This window comes from Genypterus blacodes, unplaced genomic scaffold (assembly GCF_046128005.1).
Source record: "Genypterus blacodes isolate CSIRO-AG114 ecotype Tasmania unplaced genomic scaffold, CSIRO-AGI_Gbla_v1 ptg000076l_1, whole genome shotgun sequence".
Lineage (NCBI taxonomy): Eukaryota > Metazoa > Chordata > Actinopteri > Ophidiiformes > Ophidiidae > Genypterus > Genypterus blacodes.
Genome location: NW_027466885.1, coordinates 2,639,545 through 2,659,182, shown reverse-complemented (window position 1 = coordinate 2,659,182; position 19,638 = coordinate 2,639,545). Strand labels below are relative to the sequence as shown.

Below are 19,638 nucleotides of genomic sequence, written 5' to 3'. Positions count from 1 at the left end.
TATGATGGATCAAATTGGTCATTTTGTAAAAAGCCAATATTGTAGCAGTATATAGCACGAGAGCGCTTTGATTAACACAGCGGAAATAGTAAAGATGGGAGAGCATCGGACTGAAGACCTGCATGTCCCTGGTTCAATCCCAGGTCTCAGATCATTTTCTGCAATTTTGCCACTTGTTACACATTTTTGTGAAAAGGGTGGCTCCTGCTGAATCCTGCTGGGATTGAACCAGGGCGGGTAGATCCCCGGTCCGATGCTCTCCCAACTGAGCTATTCCAGCTATATAAATTTCAGTGCTCGGGCACTACCCAATCCCAAAATATCCATCAATCTGTATAAAAAAATGCTGAAAAAGCTACCAAAACTATTGATGACCTGCTGTTGTGACGCAAAAATTTGTGGAATGGAGGATATTGAATAAACATGTGCACATGTCTCACACACACAGTAAAGAACACTTTCCATTGATCAAGATGTAAAATATTTTATTTTCTGTAAATGACTCTAAATCAGATTCCACATTTTTGCCCAAAACAAAAACATTATATCTGTTCACACTGTTTACTTTAATAATAAAAAAAAAAGAAAAAGTGATCTGTACACATCTGCAGAGTCCTGATAAATCCTCATATGTACAAACTAAAATACCTGCAGGCCAAACTCTGGGCCAAAAAAAACACAAAATTACAAACCAAAACAAGGCCGCAGTGAAAAAAATCTTCAGACGGTCAGGAAGCACCTTCGTCTCCATTCACAGTTTGTCCCTCTGAACACTTCCTGCATTGTTGGGACAGGAAACTGAAGAAAAAAAAAAGATTAAAAAAAACGAAAAAAGCTTGCTGCTCTGCTCTGATCAGCCGGTGACAAAGGGTGACAATGGAGATGTTAAGGTCGCTCTCGGTCGAGTATCTTTTAAACTTTTTTCTTTTTTTATCTATTGTACAACTATTTACATATCGTGACTCTGGATCCCAAACTCACCATCGATTTAGAAAATAGCTTCATTCAGTAATAAATACAAAAAACAAAAATCTCTTATTTTACAGGGGGGGAGGGGGAGGGGGCGGGGGGGAGAAGAGGAAGAGGAAGAAGAAAGCAACACGCTGACTCATGGAATCAAGTATTCTTATCTTGCGGGGGAATATTTTTCTTGATTTTTCTGTTTTGTTTTTACCTTTAGTGCAAGTTAATAAAATCTCCCTTTCAGGACGATGACATTCTATTATTTCAGTGGTGTTTACAGTCACATTTACAGTTAGATTTTTACCTACAATATACACATACAGAGGACCAGCCTCTTCAGACCCCACCCCTCAGTCAACAGTAAGCCCCACCCATTTTAGCATCTCCCCCAACTCCTACCCCTCCCCCTATCAACTAACTCCACTCCTCAGCTGTCAATTGATCACGTGCTAGCATCCGACACGCCCACATTTAATGATCACACTGATCAAAACTCATTGAACAGATTAAAAATGACTATTATTATAAGTATTTGATATGAAGTTTGATAGTTGAGCTCAGCCCAGCGCAGCACCAAGACAGAGAGAGAGAGAGAGATAGAGAGCTGCCGTCTGTATGTGTGTGTGTGTGTGTGACTATCAGTTCATCCATTTGCGACAGTTGACCCCTCCGCAGTGACACGGGATCTTATGTTGATCATCCTCCAGGTCGAACTTATAGTCATAACTCAGCTGTGGGAGAGAGACAGTTGGAGGGAGAGAAGGCGAGAGGGAGACAGATACATTAGCCACAAGGTAAATCCATTTTTATGTTTGCCTGATTGACAGGTTGATGGAACAGGTGAGGATACCTCTTCTCCTTTCTGGATCCGTCTGCAGGAGCTAATGATGATCTTGTTCTCCTTCTCCACGGACACTACCTCCGTGATGCAGTTGGGAGAGCACGAGTGGTTAATGTACCTGTCGATCACAGATGATGTCACTATATTACTTCCATCAGACTGGAGAACAGGAGATTGCTGGGTCACCACAAAACTGCAAGCCTCTGTGGAAGCCGCAGCTCTAGCAAAGTGAGTTGGTGAGTTGGTGCAGTGTTACCTGGCAGGTCCTCCGGTGATGGTGGCATCGATCACAAAGTCGTTGTCAATGCGGAACATGTAGACTCCACGGTTCTACACAAACAACCAACATGTTTGAGTACGAGTTTTGAACAAGTGCATGTTTGGGTAGATGGTTGGGTGGCTGTGTGTGTGTGTGCGTTTTACCTGGGACTCATACAGCCTCTCCTTACGATTGGCTACTTCACTCCTGATGATGGTTCCAATGTACTCAATCACCATGGTGCACTTCTCTATATCTCTGGCTGCATACAGACCCAGACCCTGCAGACACATCGACACATGAACACAGGTGTTTAGATTTGCTTTCAGGGCTCAGGTCCACATCTTTGGCTCTGGAGCATTTCTCACCTGAATGCGGGAGCGAGCCAGGTAGACGTTGGTTTTCCATTCAGCCTTCATGCGTCGGTACTGAGATGATTTAGAGTGTCGGCCCTGATGAGCACTGGCGACCATCTCGCCTGGAGACAGAGAGATGACACCGGGAACGAGGCCCACAATGGATCCCACCGAACCCTGACACCTGGGAGCAACACTGGTCAACAGGTTCGGTCTGGAGGGAAGGTGACAGAAGAGAGAGAGTCATCGTGTCGTACATTTCACTGCTGTAGTTCAAGTAGGTTTGTGCAGTACTGAATAGTGCAATACAGTGCGGTTGAGTGTAGTGCAGTGCAGAACCCAGTAGTGCAGTGAACAGCAGTGTTACCTCTTTGCCTGGTAGGGTTTAGGCTCAGACCGGGCAGATCCTGTTGGGTTGAAGGCCAGAGGCCATTCCATGAGAGGATTCCTGCCATAACGAAAGGTGTACCGCTCACAAGCCTCCACGCCTGGCAACTACACACACACACACACAAATTAATCTCATCAATGTGATCACCAAGCAGCTGTGTGTGTGTGTGTGTGTGTGTGTGTGTGTGTGTGTGTACGTACAGACTCGATGATTCTGGCGACAGCTGAAGTCGTCAAACCAAACAGATCTTCTCCTTTCAGGTAAACTGGGAACAGCTTCAGAGTCCCACTGGAGGTTCTGATCTGTGAGACGAGTTCCAGTACCTGATCCCAGACAGCTGGAGGGTGGGGGGAGGGGGGGTCAGAGAGAAGGGAGCAGAGAGAGGAAGAGTGAGAAAAGGGGACGTGGTGGTGGTGGACTTGAAGAGTCAGCACAGAAACTACATTTGTTTGCCTAAGAAGAGGAAGAAGGAAGTTAAATACTAAGTGAAGTCCTAGCCTCCAAACCAGAGAGTCCATTGATGGGTTCAACAATCACAATGTTGACTACCGTGTGTGTGAGTGTTTAGGGTCAGACTGATCTTTACTTCCAGTATTATTACTCAGTCGGAGCAAGATGAGGGTGAAAGGTTACCTTTAGGCGTTAGTCCAGATAGTATGAGGTCGTTGTATCCTTTCTCCTCCACCTTGACTTTGAACAGCGCCTGGCTGTCCTTCTCCTCAATGTAGCACATGTACTGACACCGCCTGATGGGGAAGGAGCAGATTAACAGCACTCTGTCACTCATGCAGTGAATACAGTTTCTTTCACTGTTCACCTAGGCCCTTGTTAAAAGTTAAAGCTAATTATTTAGGTGTTTGTACTTTAGGAAACACAAACTACTGCTTATTCTATTCCTCACCCATTTCCTTTTGAATCTCATCATTTGTACCTGCAGCTCTGCATGTCAGCCATGTTTCCTGGATTATACAATGTGTTTGTAACTTCAGCTTCAAGTTTTTAATTGTTTGAAAGTACTTCTAATTTAACAGCCAATTCTGTTGACCAATTAGAAGCAGATCTGTCATCAAAATTGAGAAGGACCAAGCCTGAACAGCCAGGCCCCAATCACAGTGACTTAGTGAATGTAATCCCAGCTGGATGGATTATTGCAGGTTGAGTAACCAAAACTGCTGCTGCCTAGGAAACGTACAGTAGCTGAATAAAATCCTTCATACCGGTTGCTTTGGCGCATGCTCCAATAGATGCGGTTGACACGGTAACCAACAGGGAAGATGGCTGCAGCATTGTGGAAAGCGCTCATCTGCTGAGGGAGGAGTCTGCCGACAGCGCAGAACAGCAGGCTGCCGACCCTGAACGTGTGCTGCTGCTCGCCTCGCTGCACCACAGCGGCGATCTGCCGGGCCTCGTCGCGCTGCACGTACACCCGGCGGAACACGGCGAAGCACCGCAGCTCGGAGTCATACGGGTCAGAGGTCACCGCTACGGGGTCAGGAGTCGGCATGGAGGATGGGGAGCCAGTGGAGTACCCGCCAGGTCCCATCCTGGGCTTGTGGAGGTGGCAGAGCATGGTCTTATCCTGGAGGAGACGGGACACAGTGAATATGCAGAATACACCGACTTCACTCATCGAAATCTGATTCTCATCTAAATGGAGTACAACAGTATATTTGTTGCTCTTTAAATTCTGTCCTGGTTTTGTTATTTAGGTCATTCTGACAACATTTAAACTCAGAGTAGAGTGAGGCTCTGACCTTGAAGAAGGTGCAGTGGGCCTTCAGGGCGCAGGTGAAGTGGTAGGTGTTGGTGCAGCGCAGACGGTTGCAGCCGCTGGTCGCCCCACTTTGCTGACAGTGAGCACAGCGCAGTGTCAAACCTCGACGCAGAGCCAGCTCCACGTTGATCAGAGCGCCAGCCTGAGTCTCGTACACCTCGCTGGACCACAGGGCACAGTTCAAATGGACCTGAGACACACAGAGAGAACATTATTTAGACATTTCTATCTCAGATCAACCACTAATTATGGTTAAAGGTGAGAGAAATGCAGAGACCAGTAGAAAATGGCAGAAACCAGTGAGTTCAGCAAGACCAAAGCTCAGGAGACAACCAAAGAGTGGCACAGGCATCAGAACAATACCCAACCATAGTTAAGGTCCCGTAAGGTGCACTCACCCATAAGTCCAGGTCCAGGTTCAGCAGTCTAGCTGGTCCATCAGTCTGTCCGTCACCCAGCTGGTGACAGAAGCAACATTGCCTCTGGTCCTTGGGTAACGGGTCTGGATGAAAGCACACCCCCAATTTCTTTAATAGCACATCCAGTTCCTCTTCTGTTGGCATAGAAACTGCCTCATTAGGAATGCATGGCCCCCTGTGTAAAGAGGAAAAAAAAGCAAGATGAGACAGACATAATGAAAATTGCAAGAGACTAGCATAATCAGAGAGTATACCAGCTGTACAGTGGTGAACGTGTTAACATGGCCAGTGTGGTGTGAAGAGGCTAGACTGGGTTGGGTTAATGCCAATAGGCTAACCTAGTCAGTGTGACGCTAACGCTCCAGCGCCGCCAGCGGGAACCCTTCATCCTCTTCCCATGACGAGATGGTAACAGGTCTTCTCCTCCTGGGACCGCACAGGGGTGGGGCTTCAACATCACCTTCACCTGTGAGACAGTCACCGGGTGAGCCAATACTTAAACAAACAAATCTCTGAAAGGTGTTAACGCCTTTAATCTGATCAGTTAAGTCATCGCCATGAACAATAACCAACCTTGAGGCTATCCATCCTGGGCTTTGTGTCCATGGTGATGGCAGAGGCAGGGGGGAAGGCAGGGGGTGGAGAGGTGGAAGTGGTAGAGGGAGCAGAGCGGGGTGTGTGTGGGAGGGATTGGACGGCAATGGAGGACATGTTGTTGGTGTACTGATGCTGCACCCTGCTGGCAGGAGAGCCCTCAGCAACGGGCTCAAGTGGCATGGCGGAATCCACAGACTGAAAGAGAGATGGGCAGAGATGGACGACAGTCAAAGAGGGTCTGACAGAATTTGACAGCACTATAGAGAGACACAGACAGACTGAGACAGAGGGAGAGCGAGAGATGCATAGAGGAACCACTGGCTGAACAGGAGACAGACAGGTAGCGCAAAGTTAAGTGAGACAGCCAAGGCCCTCAGACTGAAAGGTAGAGATCCCGTCTCTCTCACTTCCTTTCTCACCTTGTTTCCAGCGCGTTTGCTCTGATTGGATGTGTAGAGAGCAGAGCAGTTTGGGCTGCAGAATACCAGACTGGGTCCTGGCCTGGACTGACCCTCCTGTAACACGTACACACACTCATCATCCAACTTTGTCATTTCTGATTATAAGCATTACATTTATGTATTTTATATTAAGAGTTGTCCATTAAATATCTGAATCATTTTTTCCTGGTGTACTACGCCAGTTCAAACAGGAGATAGAGGCCAATGTTCAGAACACAATCAGTCTGAAGTTTATTAGACCAGGAGGAACAGGAATGAAACTCCTACTGTTCCCCCCATGTGGAGAATATTAGATTTGGAAAGGCCTGAATACCATGTATGTGGAAGCGTTAACATCAACATTGTAAACAAAGCCATTTAGTGGCCAAAGGGAGCTCAGGTCCATCTGTGTCTGACCTCCTTGAGGTCTTTGATGATGCGCATCCCATTTCCCAGCAACACCTTGCAGTGGCTACAACACTGAGGTCTGGCAGCAGCAGAGCTGCCACGCTGAATGTATTCCATCCTGACACCTGAACACAACACACACAGATAATACAGAATTGTCAACTGATCTGAAGAGACGAGACAAGAGAAGAACAACAAAGCTAGTCACAAAAGGTTACACAGAATGATAGACGAGCAGAGAGAAAGTCATCAGGACAGGTGTGTGTACAGACCAGCGGTGGATCCAGGAGCAGGTAAAGCTCTCTGTTGTCTCCCTGCAGAACCCTGAAAAAGCAGAACACAAGTTGTTATGAGTTTGTCTGTGCTGTTACTTGACTCATTTGACTCAAAAGAGCTGTAAAGAATCCTGCATAAAAGTTTGCTTTGTGCTGGAAAACACTATTTTGTTGTTTGATTGCAGCATAGCACCGACTCATGCAACAGGTATTTCTTTAAAGTGGTAGCAATTTCTATAAATATGTTTATGTTACAAGTATTCACATTTAATGTATTCACATCATTCAGTCATCTTGATGTGTCACTGCTGTTATATGATTATTAATTCAGAGCAGATCCAAAAAAAAAACAGAATCAATAATCACTTCCTGTTGATTAGCCTTCACAGGACAGAATTCAAGGATTTGAATATTTTCCACTGGAAGTGCTGCAAGTCATTAGCATGGATTAAAACCATACAATGCATTTATAAATTTGTGTCAGCTGGACTCTTACCTGAGGCAGCGGCACTCGGACACTAGCCAGCAGGGCCAGAGAGCTGCGTTCAGGGCCAACGGGGCCAGCAGACTGACTTAGCTGGTAGTTGACGGGCACAGGGACTCGCAGCAGCTCAGCCACTGCAGCCATCACACCTGGAACATTCTAGAAACAACACAGCAAACACTTCCACGTAAGGGAGAGGGAAAGAGCAAGAACACAAGCGAGGAAAAAGAGAGAGGTTTACCTGAGCAGCTACTGGGTTCAGGGTTATTGCGATGGTAACCAGGTCAGTGCTGGAGCATGATGGAGGACCTTGCTGGTAAGGCTCTGCCTTGATTTCCTGTTTGATTGCAGAGCCTGAACATACAAGGGTACAGAACGTTAACAGGCGAGTACGTACATATGTGTAGCTGACCCACACTAAGGATTATAATAGTTAGTATGATAGTAGTCTGTATTACTCAGTGGTAAACCAGCAGCTAAATATCCAGTCAAGGTTTCAGCTCTTACCTTTTCCCCAGGCGCACGGCATGATGGGTATTGTAGGTGATGGACAGGGAGATGGTGACTCCACTTTAATGAAGGAGAGGTCAGGGTACCTGCTGACCTCCATGTCTGCCACACTCTCTGGAGATGACGGTGGGACAAAGCTGTCAGGGCTGTCCCGCTCAGAAGAGTCTTGGACCCTGAAAAAACACGATCCTCATCAATGTGATAAAAAGATGATGGATGTTAAGATGTTCCCTTTTTCATGAAAGGCTCAGGAGACAACAGCTCAGCTTACCTGAGCTCTTCCTGGTTGTTGTGGGGCGGAGTCGGTAGGGAGGCCGGGACATCCACCATTTTGGAAGCATGGTTTAAAGTGAGAGGCCCCTCCCCTTTCTGCTTCAAGCCTGGCAAGCCTTTCACTGGGAGAAACAAAGTGGATTATAACATCTTGGATAATAATTTCAGATGATTTGTTTAGACATTCTGGTGTGTAATAAGCAATACAGACTGAGTTGACATGGAAAGTAGTATTTCATTTAATTACGTATATTTGACATCCATCATTCCACCTATCCATAATATATCTACCTTCCTGGTCACCAATGTCCTTCCTGGTCAGCTCCTCAGTCGTAGCAAAGCCATTGATCAGCTTCTGCCTGGCCACCGGAGGAGGCGTGGGGGGGAGGGAGGCCGGTGGAGTGGGGGGATTACTGAGGTTATTCTGCTAGAAGATGAAAGAAAGACAGAATAAGTGACAGAAAAGACTAAACATTCTAGATCGGGCAGCCAAAGAGCTGTCAAATGATAGTAACTACAGTGGTGGCAATGTTGTGGTAGTGCAGTACCTTGTATATGAGCTGGGAGTAGTAGTCTGTGACTCCTTCCAGACAGGCATTACCAAAGGTGCCCGTCAGCCTGGAGTCCCTGCCCAGAGAGGAGCTGCCATATGGGGGGAACAGACTCAGATCCACTCCCAACACCGGCTCCATCAGAGGCAGCACAGACAGCTGGTTTATGAGAGAAGAGCAGAGACAGAAAGATATTTATTTTTCCCTTCTCACCCAAAGGAAGAAACTGTGAAAACAAGTCAATCAACAAGGGAGGATAAATGTGAGTGTGTGGAAGAGAGACAGTCGATGTCCAGTCTACCTGTCTGAGCTGGGTCATTAACGGGTCAGAGGAAGGAGTCTTCTCCTCCTCCCGCTTTCTCCTCTTGCACTTGGGAGGGCCTTTGTCTTTCTCCGGTCGGGGGGGCCTCTTATAACGCTGAATCTTCTTCTTCCCAGAAGCGTCTAGAAGATCCTGATCTGGACTGTCCATCACCTGAAGGCGGAGTGGAGTAGGGGGGAGAGAGGAAGAGGGGAGCCGAATGGAGGGAGAAACGGAGGAGAGAAAAGAGTAATGAAGAAAAGATGTAGAAAACAAGCATGGAAAAAGCAGAAAAGGACAAGGAGAACATGATGAGGAAGACAGTGGAGGAGCAGAGAGTGGGAGATGGAAGAGTATAAGTGAAGGAAAGGTTGTGAGGGAGAAGAAGGACAGAGTACAGAGGATATGTTGGATAAGGAAGATTGGGGGGTAGGCAAAGAAAAGAGAACATGTGCCATTATAAAAGCAGGAAGTACAAGGGGAAGAGGAGAAAAGAGGAAGATGGTGGAATTTGCTAGACATGACATTGATCACTTCTGTTTAAAATATAACTCCTCCTCTCCTCACCATGTTGCCGTAGGAACCTGGCCCCTCCTCCTCTTCGGACTGGATGCTGTCCGTGGACAGCTGTCGACACGCGGGCGTGGCCTGGCCAGTTGGCGATGGCGTAGTTGCTGGGGAGGCTTTGTCCTTTAGCAGGTGTCTGAGCAGCTCCTTCCCTCCATCTCCTTCTTTCCCCCCTCCGTGGAGAGGGGAAGAAGAGATTGCCTGACTCCCTCCGTCCTCCATCTTCACCACAGCCCCCCCACAAGAAAATCTTTCCTCCCTTTCCTCCTGCAGTAATGAGAACAAAGTGTTATTATGATTAAAAATATAACAACCTGGGCTGAAACTACACTACAGGAGCACAGCCATAACACAAGAATATTAGTACAGTATATCTGTTCTATAATACTACTAGTGTTTGTACTAACCTTGATTTCCAGAGGAGCTCTAGACCAAGGGCCTCTCTGTGACTCCATGCCCATTGGAGGAACTATGTCCTGGGCGGCAGAGTCAGCGGACAGTTGCCTCTCCAGTTCTGATGATGGAGCTAGTCCGGATAGATAGGAACTTGGAGGGAGAGACAGATCTGAGTGGTCCATAGTGCCCTGGGTGGGTGTAGAGCAGGAAGTGTCTGAGAAGACTGGAGTGGGTGGGGCTGTGATGTCATCAGAGTGAGAGGAGAGAGGTGTCCTGACTCCGCCTATGGTGTCATCTCCATCTTTTTTCCTGTTGTTCCTCTTTTTCTTTGGCTTGTCATCAGGAATGATGTCAGAGTAGAGGTGGACAAGGGAGGCAGGGCCTCCAGAGGAAGAGCCAGGGAAGGATGGAAGAAGAGGAGTAGATGGGAGCGAAGCGTCAGGTCCAAATGAATGACTCTGACTTCCAGGATGGGAGGTTATTCCTGTTACACCAGCTTGTCGCACCTGTCCCTGGACTGAAGGCCCAGTGGGGCCTGGGTGTCTTGGTCTGGTCTGGAGGTTGGATGTTGCCACATCTATTGGAACTCCATGCTCAGGTAGGATCCTGCCTCGCTCTGCTGTAACACCAGGCATCAAACCCTGTGGTGGGTGAGGTCCTCCTACGAAGCCCTGGTGGCGGATGGCTTGCTGGGGGAATGGTGCTCCTGTCTGGCCCTGATGCTGTGATGGAGCTCTGGAGGCTGGTGGGGACTGGAGGAAGTCCTGTGGCAGCTCTGAACTGAAGAAAGGCATCTGGGAGAGAATGTCACCACTAGGGGCAGGTGCTGACCTGGTGGGACCTACAACACCAGCCACAGGCAGAGGTGTGGGCCCAACCCGGGAACCAGACAGAGCGCCAGTATTGGGAGTGCCTGCTACTCCAGCCCCTGGCCCTATGGAGGCTCCCAGGAGGCCTTTCTGCTCTAACTCCAGCCTCTGCTGTAGGGCGCGGTGGCGCTCAACCTGCCACCAAGAGTGAAACAAGATTAATATCAGGAGAAAACCGGTGTGTGTGTGTGTGTGTGTAATGTCTTGAGGTCTGTATGATGACATGATACAAAAGGTTTTACCTCTTGCATGAGCTGCACTCTCTGTCGCTCTTGCTGCTCTCTTAGCCGGTCTCTCCTCTCTCTCTCCTGGAAACCCTCACTGAACGGGTTGTTGTCATCAAATTTCACCTGCACACAACACAGAGACATTAAATCCCTCCACATAACATACAGCAGCGAACAGTAATATTGACACAATTATAGTAATCATGAATTTTATTATTTCTTCAACAAATAGAAAGGAAGGAGAGAAGAAGAGAACAGAAAAGGATGACAAGAGAAAAAAGGATGAGGAATATACTGTAAGGGGAAAAGAAGGAGAAGGCAGGAGAAAGGGAAACAGAAGAAATACAGTACACACACACACACACACACAGTATGTTTTTTTACCTGGGGTGCGGCGGCAGCTCTGTTTCCTGCCATTCCAGGGTCCCCTGCAGCTCCGTTGGAACCACCCGCAGAACCATGGGGTGCTGAAGTGAAACCTACAGATGTGGGCACCATGGCTGGTGGGGTGTGGGTGGAAGGCTGGGGGGCATTGGGCAGTGCAGGGGGCAGTTGAGGTGGTATCCTCTGCCCAATGCCCCCTGGAGGCCCACTCTCTGGGGCCCAACCAGCGGGGATGTTAGGTACACGGGTTGGAGTAAGACCACCTGGGTGGGGCTGCAATGGCGTCAGGGGTTGATTGAGCACAGCCTGAGGCATGGGGGGCACTGAAGTGGATATTACGGGGGGCTGTGGTTGTTGTTGCAGTGCTCTTTGCTGCTGCTGTTTGTTCCTGTAGTCCTCAATCAGTTCAGCATGATCCTTCTGCTGTTTTCGAATCTACAGACAGAGAGACAGACAGAGAGTATGATTGATTGATGATTTCTGCAGGTCCAGTGCTGTTCATGGAAGTACATATACAGTCTTTGTGATTGGCTGGTGTGTACCTGCTCGAGCTGTTTCTGGACTGTCCCCTGCTGCTCAGTGATGTTGCGGAGCTGGGCGGCATCCTCCTCGGTTAAGGCTCGGCCAGCCTTTTTGGCAGTTCTCTGTTTGGCCGACAGAGCCTTCTTTGTCTTGCGATGGGCAGCTATCTGATCCTCCAGGAGCCGCTGCTGCATCTGCAGAAGTTGCTGCGTCTCCCCCAGCCACTCCTCATACTGACGACACTGAGACTCATCTATGGGGCAAACATCTATATAAATCTTTCCTACTGTCACATTTCACTTCATCAAATGACGTGGTGTCTTTGTTTTGATCTCATCATCACTTTCTAAATGGCACCCGGCAAGTGTGCACGAGTACACACACACACACTCGTATTTTAGTGTGTTAATAGAGACCAAATCCTCCTCATACTCACTGGCAAAGCCCGGGCCAAAGCTTGGTGGGTTGGGGCGCACCAATTGGGGGTTTAACTTTGCATCCTGTCAGGAAGAGGGAGGAGAGAATACCTGTTTAACCCAAACTCACAAAATAAATGAGCACTTAGAATTAATATTGTAGTATCCCTTCTACGCACTCAATTCTGGGTGTGGTATGAAGCTGAAACACAACTTGTTAACAAATTTGATGTTTCTACAGGCACAAGTCTTCAACGGCTTTGACATTAACAATAAAAAGAGTGGTACACTGACTAAAAGGCTTAAACAATTGTGTTTTGTACAGTTATACTTGATATTAATGTTTGTTACAGACCTGTCCAGGTTGGGGTGGAGGTAAAGGAGTACCCTCTGAGCTCTGGGCCGCCGGAGCCTGTTGGAACCTAAACACACAGTGAAAAATAGATTTCATAGAGCGCTACAATTGCTCTTATATCTAATTGGAACTTGGAAGGAGACCACAGAGATTCCACGTGAAGCTGTGTTGTCAACGTTTAGTGCAGAGATCAGAGTATCATACCTGTTGATTACCATGGAGTTGAGTCCCAGGCTGCCCTGGGTCATGACCTTGTTGATGCCCTTCAGTGCCACCATTTTGGCCTTCATGATGGGGTCTGAGATGGAGTCGAAGTCAGCTTGACAAAGACAATTTTGACCATGATGTAAGTTTGATTTTCAATGAAATTACCTGATACCTTGTAGGAAGGAAATGTATGTAATACCTGGTTAGGATTTCGAAATGTTGTAAGACGTAACTTACCCATATCAGGAAATGGAGTCTCAGGGGTGGATTTCTGTCTTATCAGTGCCTGCATGTGTTGCTGCTGCTGCTGCTCCTGGCGCTCCTGGTCAAGGAGGTCCTGTAGGAGGAGTGGTTGCTCCTCTAGGAGCAATGCCCTGTACTTGTTTGGGTCCAGGTTTTGGTTCTGGGCTGAGGTCTGTGGTTGTGCGGGCTGGGTCTGCGGGCTGAGGAGGAGGTGTGGCTGGGAAGGGTGGAGGGACATTGGGTTAGGAGGAGTAGTTCGGTCTTGAGGTGAATGACTAGATTGCGGGGGTACCTGGTGAGTCTGGGGCTGGGGGGTAGTGAGAGCAGAGTGGGAGGACCCAAAGGGGCGCTGCTGGAAAATTGATGGCTGAGCTGTATAAACAGGAAACAGCAAGGTGAGAAGGAGTTTGTTAGTATTAGTCCTGAAAAGACATCAGCTTCCAAATTACTCATTAGTATAGTTTATTTTGTTCACACTTCCTACAGGCGTTTGAAAATCAAAGCAACATAGGGAAGCAACTTCGTCCCTTTCCAGAGAAAAAGGCAAAAATGTGATTCGGTATAATATTACATTATCATCATTACATAATTCGCAGTATAAAGTAAATGTAAATATATTAACAGCAATCCTAGTGACAAGAACACATTAATTGGTTAATGTCAATGCACCTCATCTTCCCAGCTCGTTAACTTTCATGTGAAGTTATTTGAGTGGGAGTTGTGACTTGCCGTAAATGGGGCCCTGTCGCCAGACATGGCCAGTGATAGCACAAGCATAAAAGGTAAATGAATGGACGACTCATACCACGCTCCTTATCACTGGAACGCACTTTCTGTAATCGTTAAAGACGCAGGCTCACTAGAATTTTTTAAAAACCGCAACATCAGCCATTTTCCTGATGTTGTGGGTCTGTAAAGCCCTACGGGCTATACAAATAAAATTGACTTGATCATCCAGAGTAAGGAGGAATAGATGGGCTTAAATAGTGTGATAGCCCACCTACTGAAAATCGATCACAATGCAGACAGAATCCAGATAACCAAGATATATGAGATGCCAGGTATACATGCAAGCACTGTGATGGTACATCAGTATCCATATAACAAGATGAATCAATTATCGACCAATTGATGGGGGATTTGCAGTACTTACCTGTCGTCATGGTGGGTTGAACGTTGAGGACTGTGCCTGAGGATGGAACCTGCTCCTGGAATTGATGAGTCCCTGAAGCAGAAGCCAAATCCTCCAACTTCTGCTAAGAGGCAAATGGAGGTAAAGAGAGAGAGGACTACATCAATAGATATTGTGAAACAGGGGGTGAAAAGAGTTGAGACAAGAAGGCAAATTCCAAAAATCATAATATTCTGTGAATAGGTTCTGTAAAAGGAATCAATGGCTTAAACTTGGAGGATCTATTACATTTGTAAGTTGCTGTTCCGATGCTTGTGCTCTATCAGTCCTTGTCACAGAGACTGTCCTACCTTGATGAGAAGAGAGGAGGCAGTCTGGGTTGAGTCTTCTGCCTCACTCCTAGAAGGTTCTGGGTCTCCAGATAGTAGTCTGCTGGTGGTTATGTGCCGATGGTGTGGTGATGAGTGCTGGGAAGTGGAGGGCTCCGTTTTGATGATATCTTTAATTTCCTGCTTGACTTGGCCTTGGAGGTCGGTGTGGCTGTCTGTCTGTCTGGATCCACCCACTCTTTCTCCACCATTGCTCCCTCCACCACTCCTCTCTCCCGTCTCCTTCTCCTCCACTTGCTCGCCCAAGTCCAGCTCCTCGTTGAACATGTCCTTCTTGTCTTCCAGGTTGAGCTCAGGGTCAGCATAGGCAATAAGGTCAAACTTCCCAGAGAGTAAGAAGTCATCAAGATGGAGATCGTTAGGACCCAGATCCAGATCCTCTTTACCTGCAAAAACATACGATCAACATCAACATATTCAACTTGTTGCCTCCTGACTACACCAATAACCATACTTGAGAAAACAGGTTACACCTTCATCCAACTTCCCCTTCAGTTAGTACTAAACAGGCTAATGATCCATCTGAGTCTAGATGACCTACCCTAAAGAGCTCTTATGTTACATTTAAAACAACAAAATTACATATTACACTATGAACAAATTATCATTATTATTATTTGGTTGATCAAAAGGTTAAGGATGAGAAGCAGTGGATTTCATCGTCGGATTGGCAACTTATTGATCAGACCGTAACTAGACTTTCATCTGGTCTCCATACCATCTTCAGCATCCAGGTTTAGATTGAGGTCGACCAGATCCTTCACCTCCACGTCCTCTAGATCCTTCACCGCTGAGTCATCCCCCTCCAGATGCTCCTCTATCCCATCTCCTCCTGGGAGTGTGGAGTCGCAGCCAGGAGCCAGTGACAATCTGTGTGCCAGGTGATGCTGTTGCTCCTGCTGGCTCAGCTGCTCTATACCACTTGCCATTGCCATTTGCTGACCGAGTGTAGCCTCACCCATCCTGGCCCTGTGGGCGAACCTGGGCTGGAGTGGCTGGAGTGTAGGGTCCCTAGGATGTAGCAGTGGGCCCTCAGGGATCGGGGCCCCTGGCATAGGAAAGGGCAGCCTGAGGCGATTCTCTGGGGCCCGGTGTCGAAGTTCAATGTATGGCTGTCCCAGGATGCTATGCTGCTGGATGGGGAGGGAACGGGGAGGGAAGGGCTGATGGATGCCTGGGGGCAAACGGGAGTAATACAAAACAGAACATCAATGTGGTTTTACATGAATTATAAAATTATTATTACAATATTATCATGCCTGTCCTGTCACATTATGCAGGACAATTAGTATTAAGCTTTTTATTGTATTTGTTTTTAATTGAAACCACAATTTTTGAAATAAGGTTTTTGATTTTTTATAATTAATTTGTCCTCAAAATATGTGACAAAAATATGTGGTTTCCAAATTGCGAAGTTGTGTGGCTAGTGTGGTTAATTTTTGATAAGCTTACTTATGTCCTGTTACTTTAATAAACCATGTACACTATTCAAATGCATTTCATTAAGAGTGGATTCTTTGTTGTTGTTGATTTTCTTTGTTTGTTTAGGAAACCAATGGCATTCCTCACCTGCCATCATTTGTGGGTGAGGACTGGCAGGAGTGAGGTGTCGATTGCTAGTGAACTGCCCAATCGGCATCCTCATCTGGCCAGGGACTCCCTGAGATGTGTTGAACCCAGATCCTGCCACTGAACCCTGCGGAGTACACAGGAATGGATCTGGGACACCTGCTTGAGCTCCAGGGGGGACAACAAATCTGCAGAGGAGAGGAGAGGACTTTAATCACTTTTTAATACCCTCAAATACAGTAATCAAAACATATTATGTGGCAAAACCTTTGAAGACTTTAAAGCTGTTGCCTTTTACCTGTTTTCGGCTTAATGTTAAACAAGGAAGAACACATCCTGACAGTTAAAAGGTGTTAAACAGCATTAACAAAGTCACCTTTACTTTCCTATAAAAATAAAAAAGGAGATCATCATTTAATTAGCCCTAAATTTAGATTAATCCTTCCCCTCATTAAACTAAACACATTTCATAAGATGTTTAAGACCTTGTTGAGGACTAGCTTGAGTTTATAAGTGGGGAGCTATAAGTTGATTCTCTCACCTGAGCGATGTTGCCCTGATTCCTAGCTCTCTGGGGAGGCTCTGCCTAGGGAAAGGAGCTTCACTCGGTGGAAAGGCCCTCTGCTGCTCCCCTGGGAAACCACCAGGGAACCGGGGGGTTCCAGACAGAGCCCCCACTACCAGTCCAGGCCTCACTGTGCCAGGATAGGGGGGCGGGGGACGGCCAAATAAGTCAGTCTGAGGCATGTTGGCAGGAGAGGTGTTATCCTGGGACCAGTGGTGGGGTGTTGCTATGGCAAGGGCAGGGGAAGGGGCAGGTGAAGGGCCAGGGCCAGGTGGAGCAGCAAGGTTTACAGTAGGTCCAGAAGTGGGATCCTGCAGGCCTTTCTCTTGCCTTAAGGCATTTTTCTGCTGCTGCTGCCTCAGGATGAGCTGCCGGAGTCTCTGACGCTGAACAAGACAGGAGCAAATAGAGAATAACTGAAAGTCACAAACCAGCTGACGACTCAAAACTAGCCAAGAAGATGACAACAAGATGTGACATCAGCTCACATATCAAGCCTACACAATTCCTCAGTTCCCTTTTTAAGATGAATCTATCATATCTCTTATTCCGTAAAAAAATTAGCATAATAAACTATAAATATAAATAAATCCTAATCTTCCAATCCAAATAAGAGGGTATTGTTGGTATATTGATCTCGTTTGTCATCACGATTTAAACCACTGAAAGACAAGCGAAAGGATGTAAAAATGAGAAGCGCAGAAATGCAGATTATCATGTTAGTCACACCATGTACCTGTCTCAGTTTCTCCTCAGAGTCACCCAGCTGTGGAAGCATGCATATGGGTCCATCCAAAACAGCACCACCCGGTACTGCCATTTCATTGGATGATGTCTTATCCGTGTGCAGAGGGCCATGTGTCATGTGACCACGATCAAAGGGGTTGTGACTGGCCTGGTTGGAGAAGCTGCCCTCCTCCGACATCCTCGGCTGCTTTTGTATGTGGCTGCTGGGGGTTCTGGGAAATGGATCTAGATTCTGCTGTTGTTGTCTCCCTGGGGACTGCTGAGCAGAAAGATAAACATACAGGTGGAATGAATGGAGGAGAGAATGCTGTATGACCATGCTGACTTTCACATTGTAGATAAAGCCAGTTTGGAGATAGGTGTCAATCCAAAAACAATGTAGCCCATGTATGTTACATTCTAGACCACGTAACCTGCAGTATATAAAAACTGAAACTCGGTGTAATATATTACCTGGTGCTGAGATGGGGTGAAGGGTGGGGTGGAGGCGCCACAGCCACTCTCTGCTGGGGCTTGGGGTCGAGGTGTAGAGGGCTGCTGGGCATAAGGATCAGATGATGGTCGGGGAGTACCAGCAGGCTGGGCGTATGGGTCAACACTCCGCTGGCTCCCTGGAGATTGAGGGAAGCGTTCAGTTACAGAAAGGTGGGGTGTTCCTGGGTTGGAGCCATACAGGTCAAGGTTAGTATGGGACGGTGATGGTCTGCGGTTGACCGACTGCTGGCTATACTGGTCCAGTCGCAGTGCTGGAGGCGTAGTGAGGTAGCTGGGGTCTGAATGCGAGCATGGTGTTCCAGGGGTCTGGGGGTTGCTGTAGGGGTCAGGTGAAGGCCGTGAGGTCAGAGGTGACTGCTGCCCAAAAGGATCAGGAATCTGCTGGCTGTAGTCAGGTCGAGGGGTGCCAGGCGCCTGAGCATACGGGCTGCAGTGGGGGGAGCCCAGCCCTGAAAGTGGACTAGAGGGGAAGGATGAGTCCTGTGGCTGGGACAGAGGGATGTCTGTTGGTCTCGTCAGATCCCTCCTTCCTCCTCCTGTGCTGCCAAAAACCTCCTGGTGAGGCTGCTGCTGGGGGGGCATTGGAGCTTTAAACACACCGCCCTGGACCACTTCACCAGCTCGACTGAATAGTTCCGACAATGCCATGCGGGTGTTGCTGTTGTTATGGGATGCCCTCTGGTAGGTTTCGGTTGCTCTGATACCTGTGAGTCTAGATAAATGGTCCGGGGCAGAGCCTGTGGGAGGGCTCATCATGCCCACTCTGCCCTGCTGCAGTCCTGGGAATGGAAAACAAGGAGTCAAAGGTCACTAGAACATTAAAACAAGGAGGAGAGAATCAACAGGTGTCCATACAGTACCAGAAACATGGGGGGCAAACACTAACCTGTTGGGGCTCCGAGGGATCTGGTAGGATCTGAGGTTTTAGAGTCTGGGGACGGCACAGGGGAGCCGAAGGAATCATGGGCGGGAGAAGCACTGAGGGAATTGCAGCGTTGTTGCTGAACTGGAGGGCAGGTGGACTGTGAGGAGGCAGGGCGTGGAGTCCCTACAACCTTACTGTAGGGGTCCCAGGGTGACGAGGGGCGTGAGGTGGAAGGGGAAAACATCTGAGGGGAGGAGGGGGGCTGGTGGTGAGGGGATGAAGAGTGGGGGGAGTGTGGAAGTGAGGAGAAGCCAGAAGGGGGAGGGGCTTGGGGTCTGAGGAAGACATCATCAGCCAATCCAGAGCTGTGCTGCAGATGGTGGTGTGGCCTGGTCTGCCCATCCCTGGATGCAGATAGCTGCAGAGGGGAGATGTTTCCTCCGTCAGCTGATTGGTGGGCTGCCATCATGGGGCTCTGGTTGCCTGATTCTGGGGAAACTCCGCCACAGAGACGCTGGCCGGCTAATTGCTGCTGCTGTTGCCTCTGTTGCTGGAGTTGCTCATTCTTGACCTGCTCCAGTTTCTGAGTAGCCTCGATTTTCGCAAGCTGCTTACTCATCTGGCGCATTTGCTGAGAGAGACACGACGAGAAAGAGACAAAAAGAGAACAGGAAAGGAAACAACAAGGGGCGAGACAGGGAAATGAAAAAGGAGACAAAAAGCAACATTGTCAGTTTATTGCTTCTGCCCAACATGTGGAGTTCAAACAGGTTGAAATTGTTGCTCTACCTCACTCTCTTTCAGTCAGTTATCACACTTAAGGTGGAATATTCAATAATGAGTGGTGG

At 47.8% G+C, this 19,638-nt stretch overlaps 1 protein-coding gene across 10 annotated transcripts in view; it reads right to left on the bottom strand.

Moving 5' to 3' along the window:
* Nucleotides 1-468: 468 nt before the first annotated feature.
* Nucleotides 469-19,638, bottom strand: part of LOC143006734 (histone-lysine N-methyltransferase 2C-like) — a 54,686-nt gene continuing 35,516 nt past the window's right edge. For 7 of the 10 annotated variants that reach the window (XM_076157981.1, XM_076157989.1, XM_076157987.1 and 4 more), the window contains 41 exons: nt 18,812-19,421; nt 17,884-18,704; nt 17,420-17,689; nt 16,660-17,069; nt 16,119-16,306; nt 15,268-15,723; nt 14,511-14,935; nt 14,182-14,284; nt 13,321-13,400; nt 13,023-13,245; nt 12,783-12,897; nt 12,579-12,645; nt 12,244-12,307; nt 11,828-12,060; nt 11,286-11,720; nt 10,917-11,024; nt 9,817-10,809; nt 9,410-9,676; nt 8,843-9,016; nt 8,539-8,700; nt 8,282-8,417; nt 7,989-8,112; nt 7,715-7,890; nt 7,449-7,561; nt 7,220-7,366; nt 6,721-6,772; nt 6,458-6,573; nt 6,020-6,115; nt 5,577-5,795; nt 5,342-5,469; nt 4,983-5,178; nt 4,565-4,774; nt 4,028-4,389; nt 3,444-3,556; nt 3,011-3,147; nt 2,787-2,914; nt 2,432-2,633; nt 2,228-2,344; nt 2,061-2,134; nt 1,814-1,922; nt 469-1,694 (listed from right to left, as the gene is read on the bottom strand). In XM_076157981.1, coding sequence (XP_076014096.1) covers nt 1,602-1,694; nt 1,814-1,922; nt 2,061-2,134; nt 2,228-2,344; nt 2,432-2,633; nt 2,787-2,914; nt 3,011-3,147; nt 3,444-3,556; nt 4,028-4,389; nt 4,565-4,774; nt 4,983-5,178; nt 5,342-5,469; nt 5,577-5,795; nt 6,020-6,115; nt 6,458-6,573; nt 6,721-6,772; nt 7,220-7,366; nt 7,449-7,561; nt 7,715-7,890; nt 7,989-8,112; nt 8,282-8,417; nt 8,539-8,700; nt 8,843-9,016; nt 9,410-9,676; nt 9,817-10,809; nt 10,917-11,024; nt 11,286-11,720; nt 11,828-12,060; nt 12,244-12,307; nt 12,579-12,645; nt 12,783-12,897; nt 13,023-13,245; nt 13,321-13,400; nt 14,182-14,284; nt 14,511-14,935; nt 15,268-15,723; nt 16,119-16,306; nt 16,660-17,069; nt 17,420-17,689; nt 17,884-18,704; nt 18,812-19,421 — 9,252 coding nt within the window. In that variant the 3' untranslated portion in view covers nt 469-1,601. The remainder of the gene's footprint in view (nt 1,695-1,813; nt 1,923-2,060; nt 2,135-2,227; nt 2,345-2,431; nt 2,634-2,786; nt 2,915-3,010; nt 3,148-3,443; nt 3,557-4,027; nt 4,390-4,564; nt 4,775-4,982; nt 5,179-5,341; nt 5,470-5,576; nt 5,796-6,019; nt 6,116-6,457; nt 6,574-6,720; nt 6,773-7,219; nt 7,367-7,448; nt 7,562-7,714; nt 7,891-7,988; nt 8,113-8,281; nt 8,418-8,538; nt 8,701-8,842; nt 9,017-9,409; nt 9,677-9,816; nt 10,810-10,916; nt 11,025-11,285; nt 11,721-11,827; nt 12,061-12,243; nt 12,308-12,578; nt 12,646-12,782; nt 12,898-13,022; nt 13,246-13,320; nt 13,401-14,181; nt 14,285-14,510; nt 14,936-15,267; nt 15,724-16,118; nt 16,307-16,659; nt 17,070-17,419; nt 17,690-17,883; nt 18,705-18,811; nt 19,422-19,638) is intronic. The other 3 variants (XM_076157985.1, XM_076157982.1, XM_076157984.1) reach the window with 3 other exon arrangements.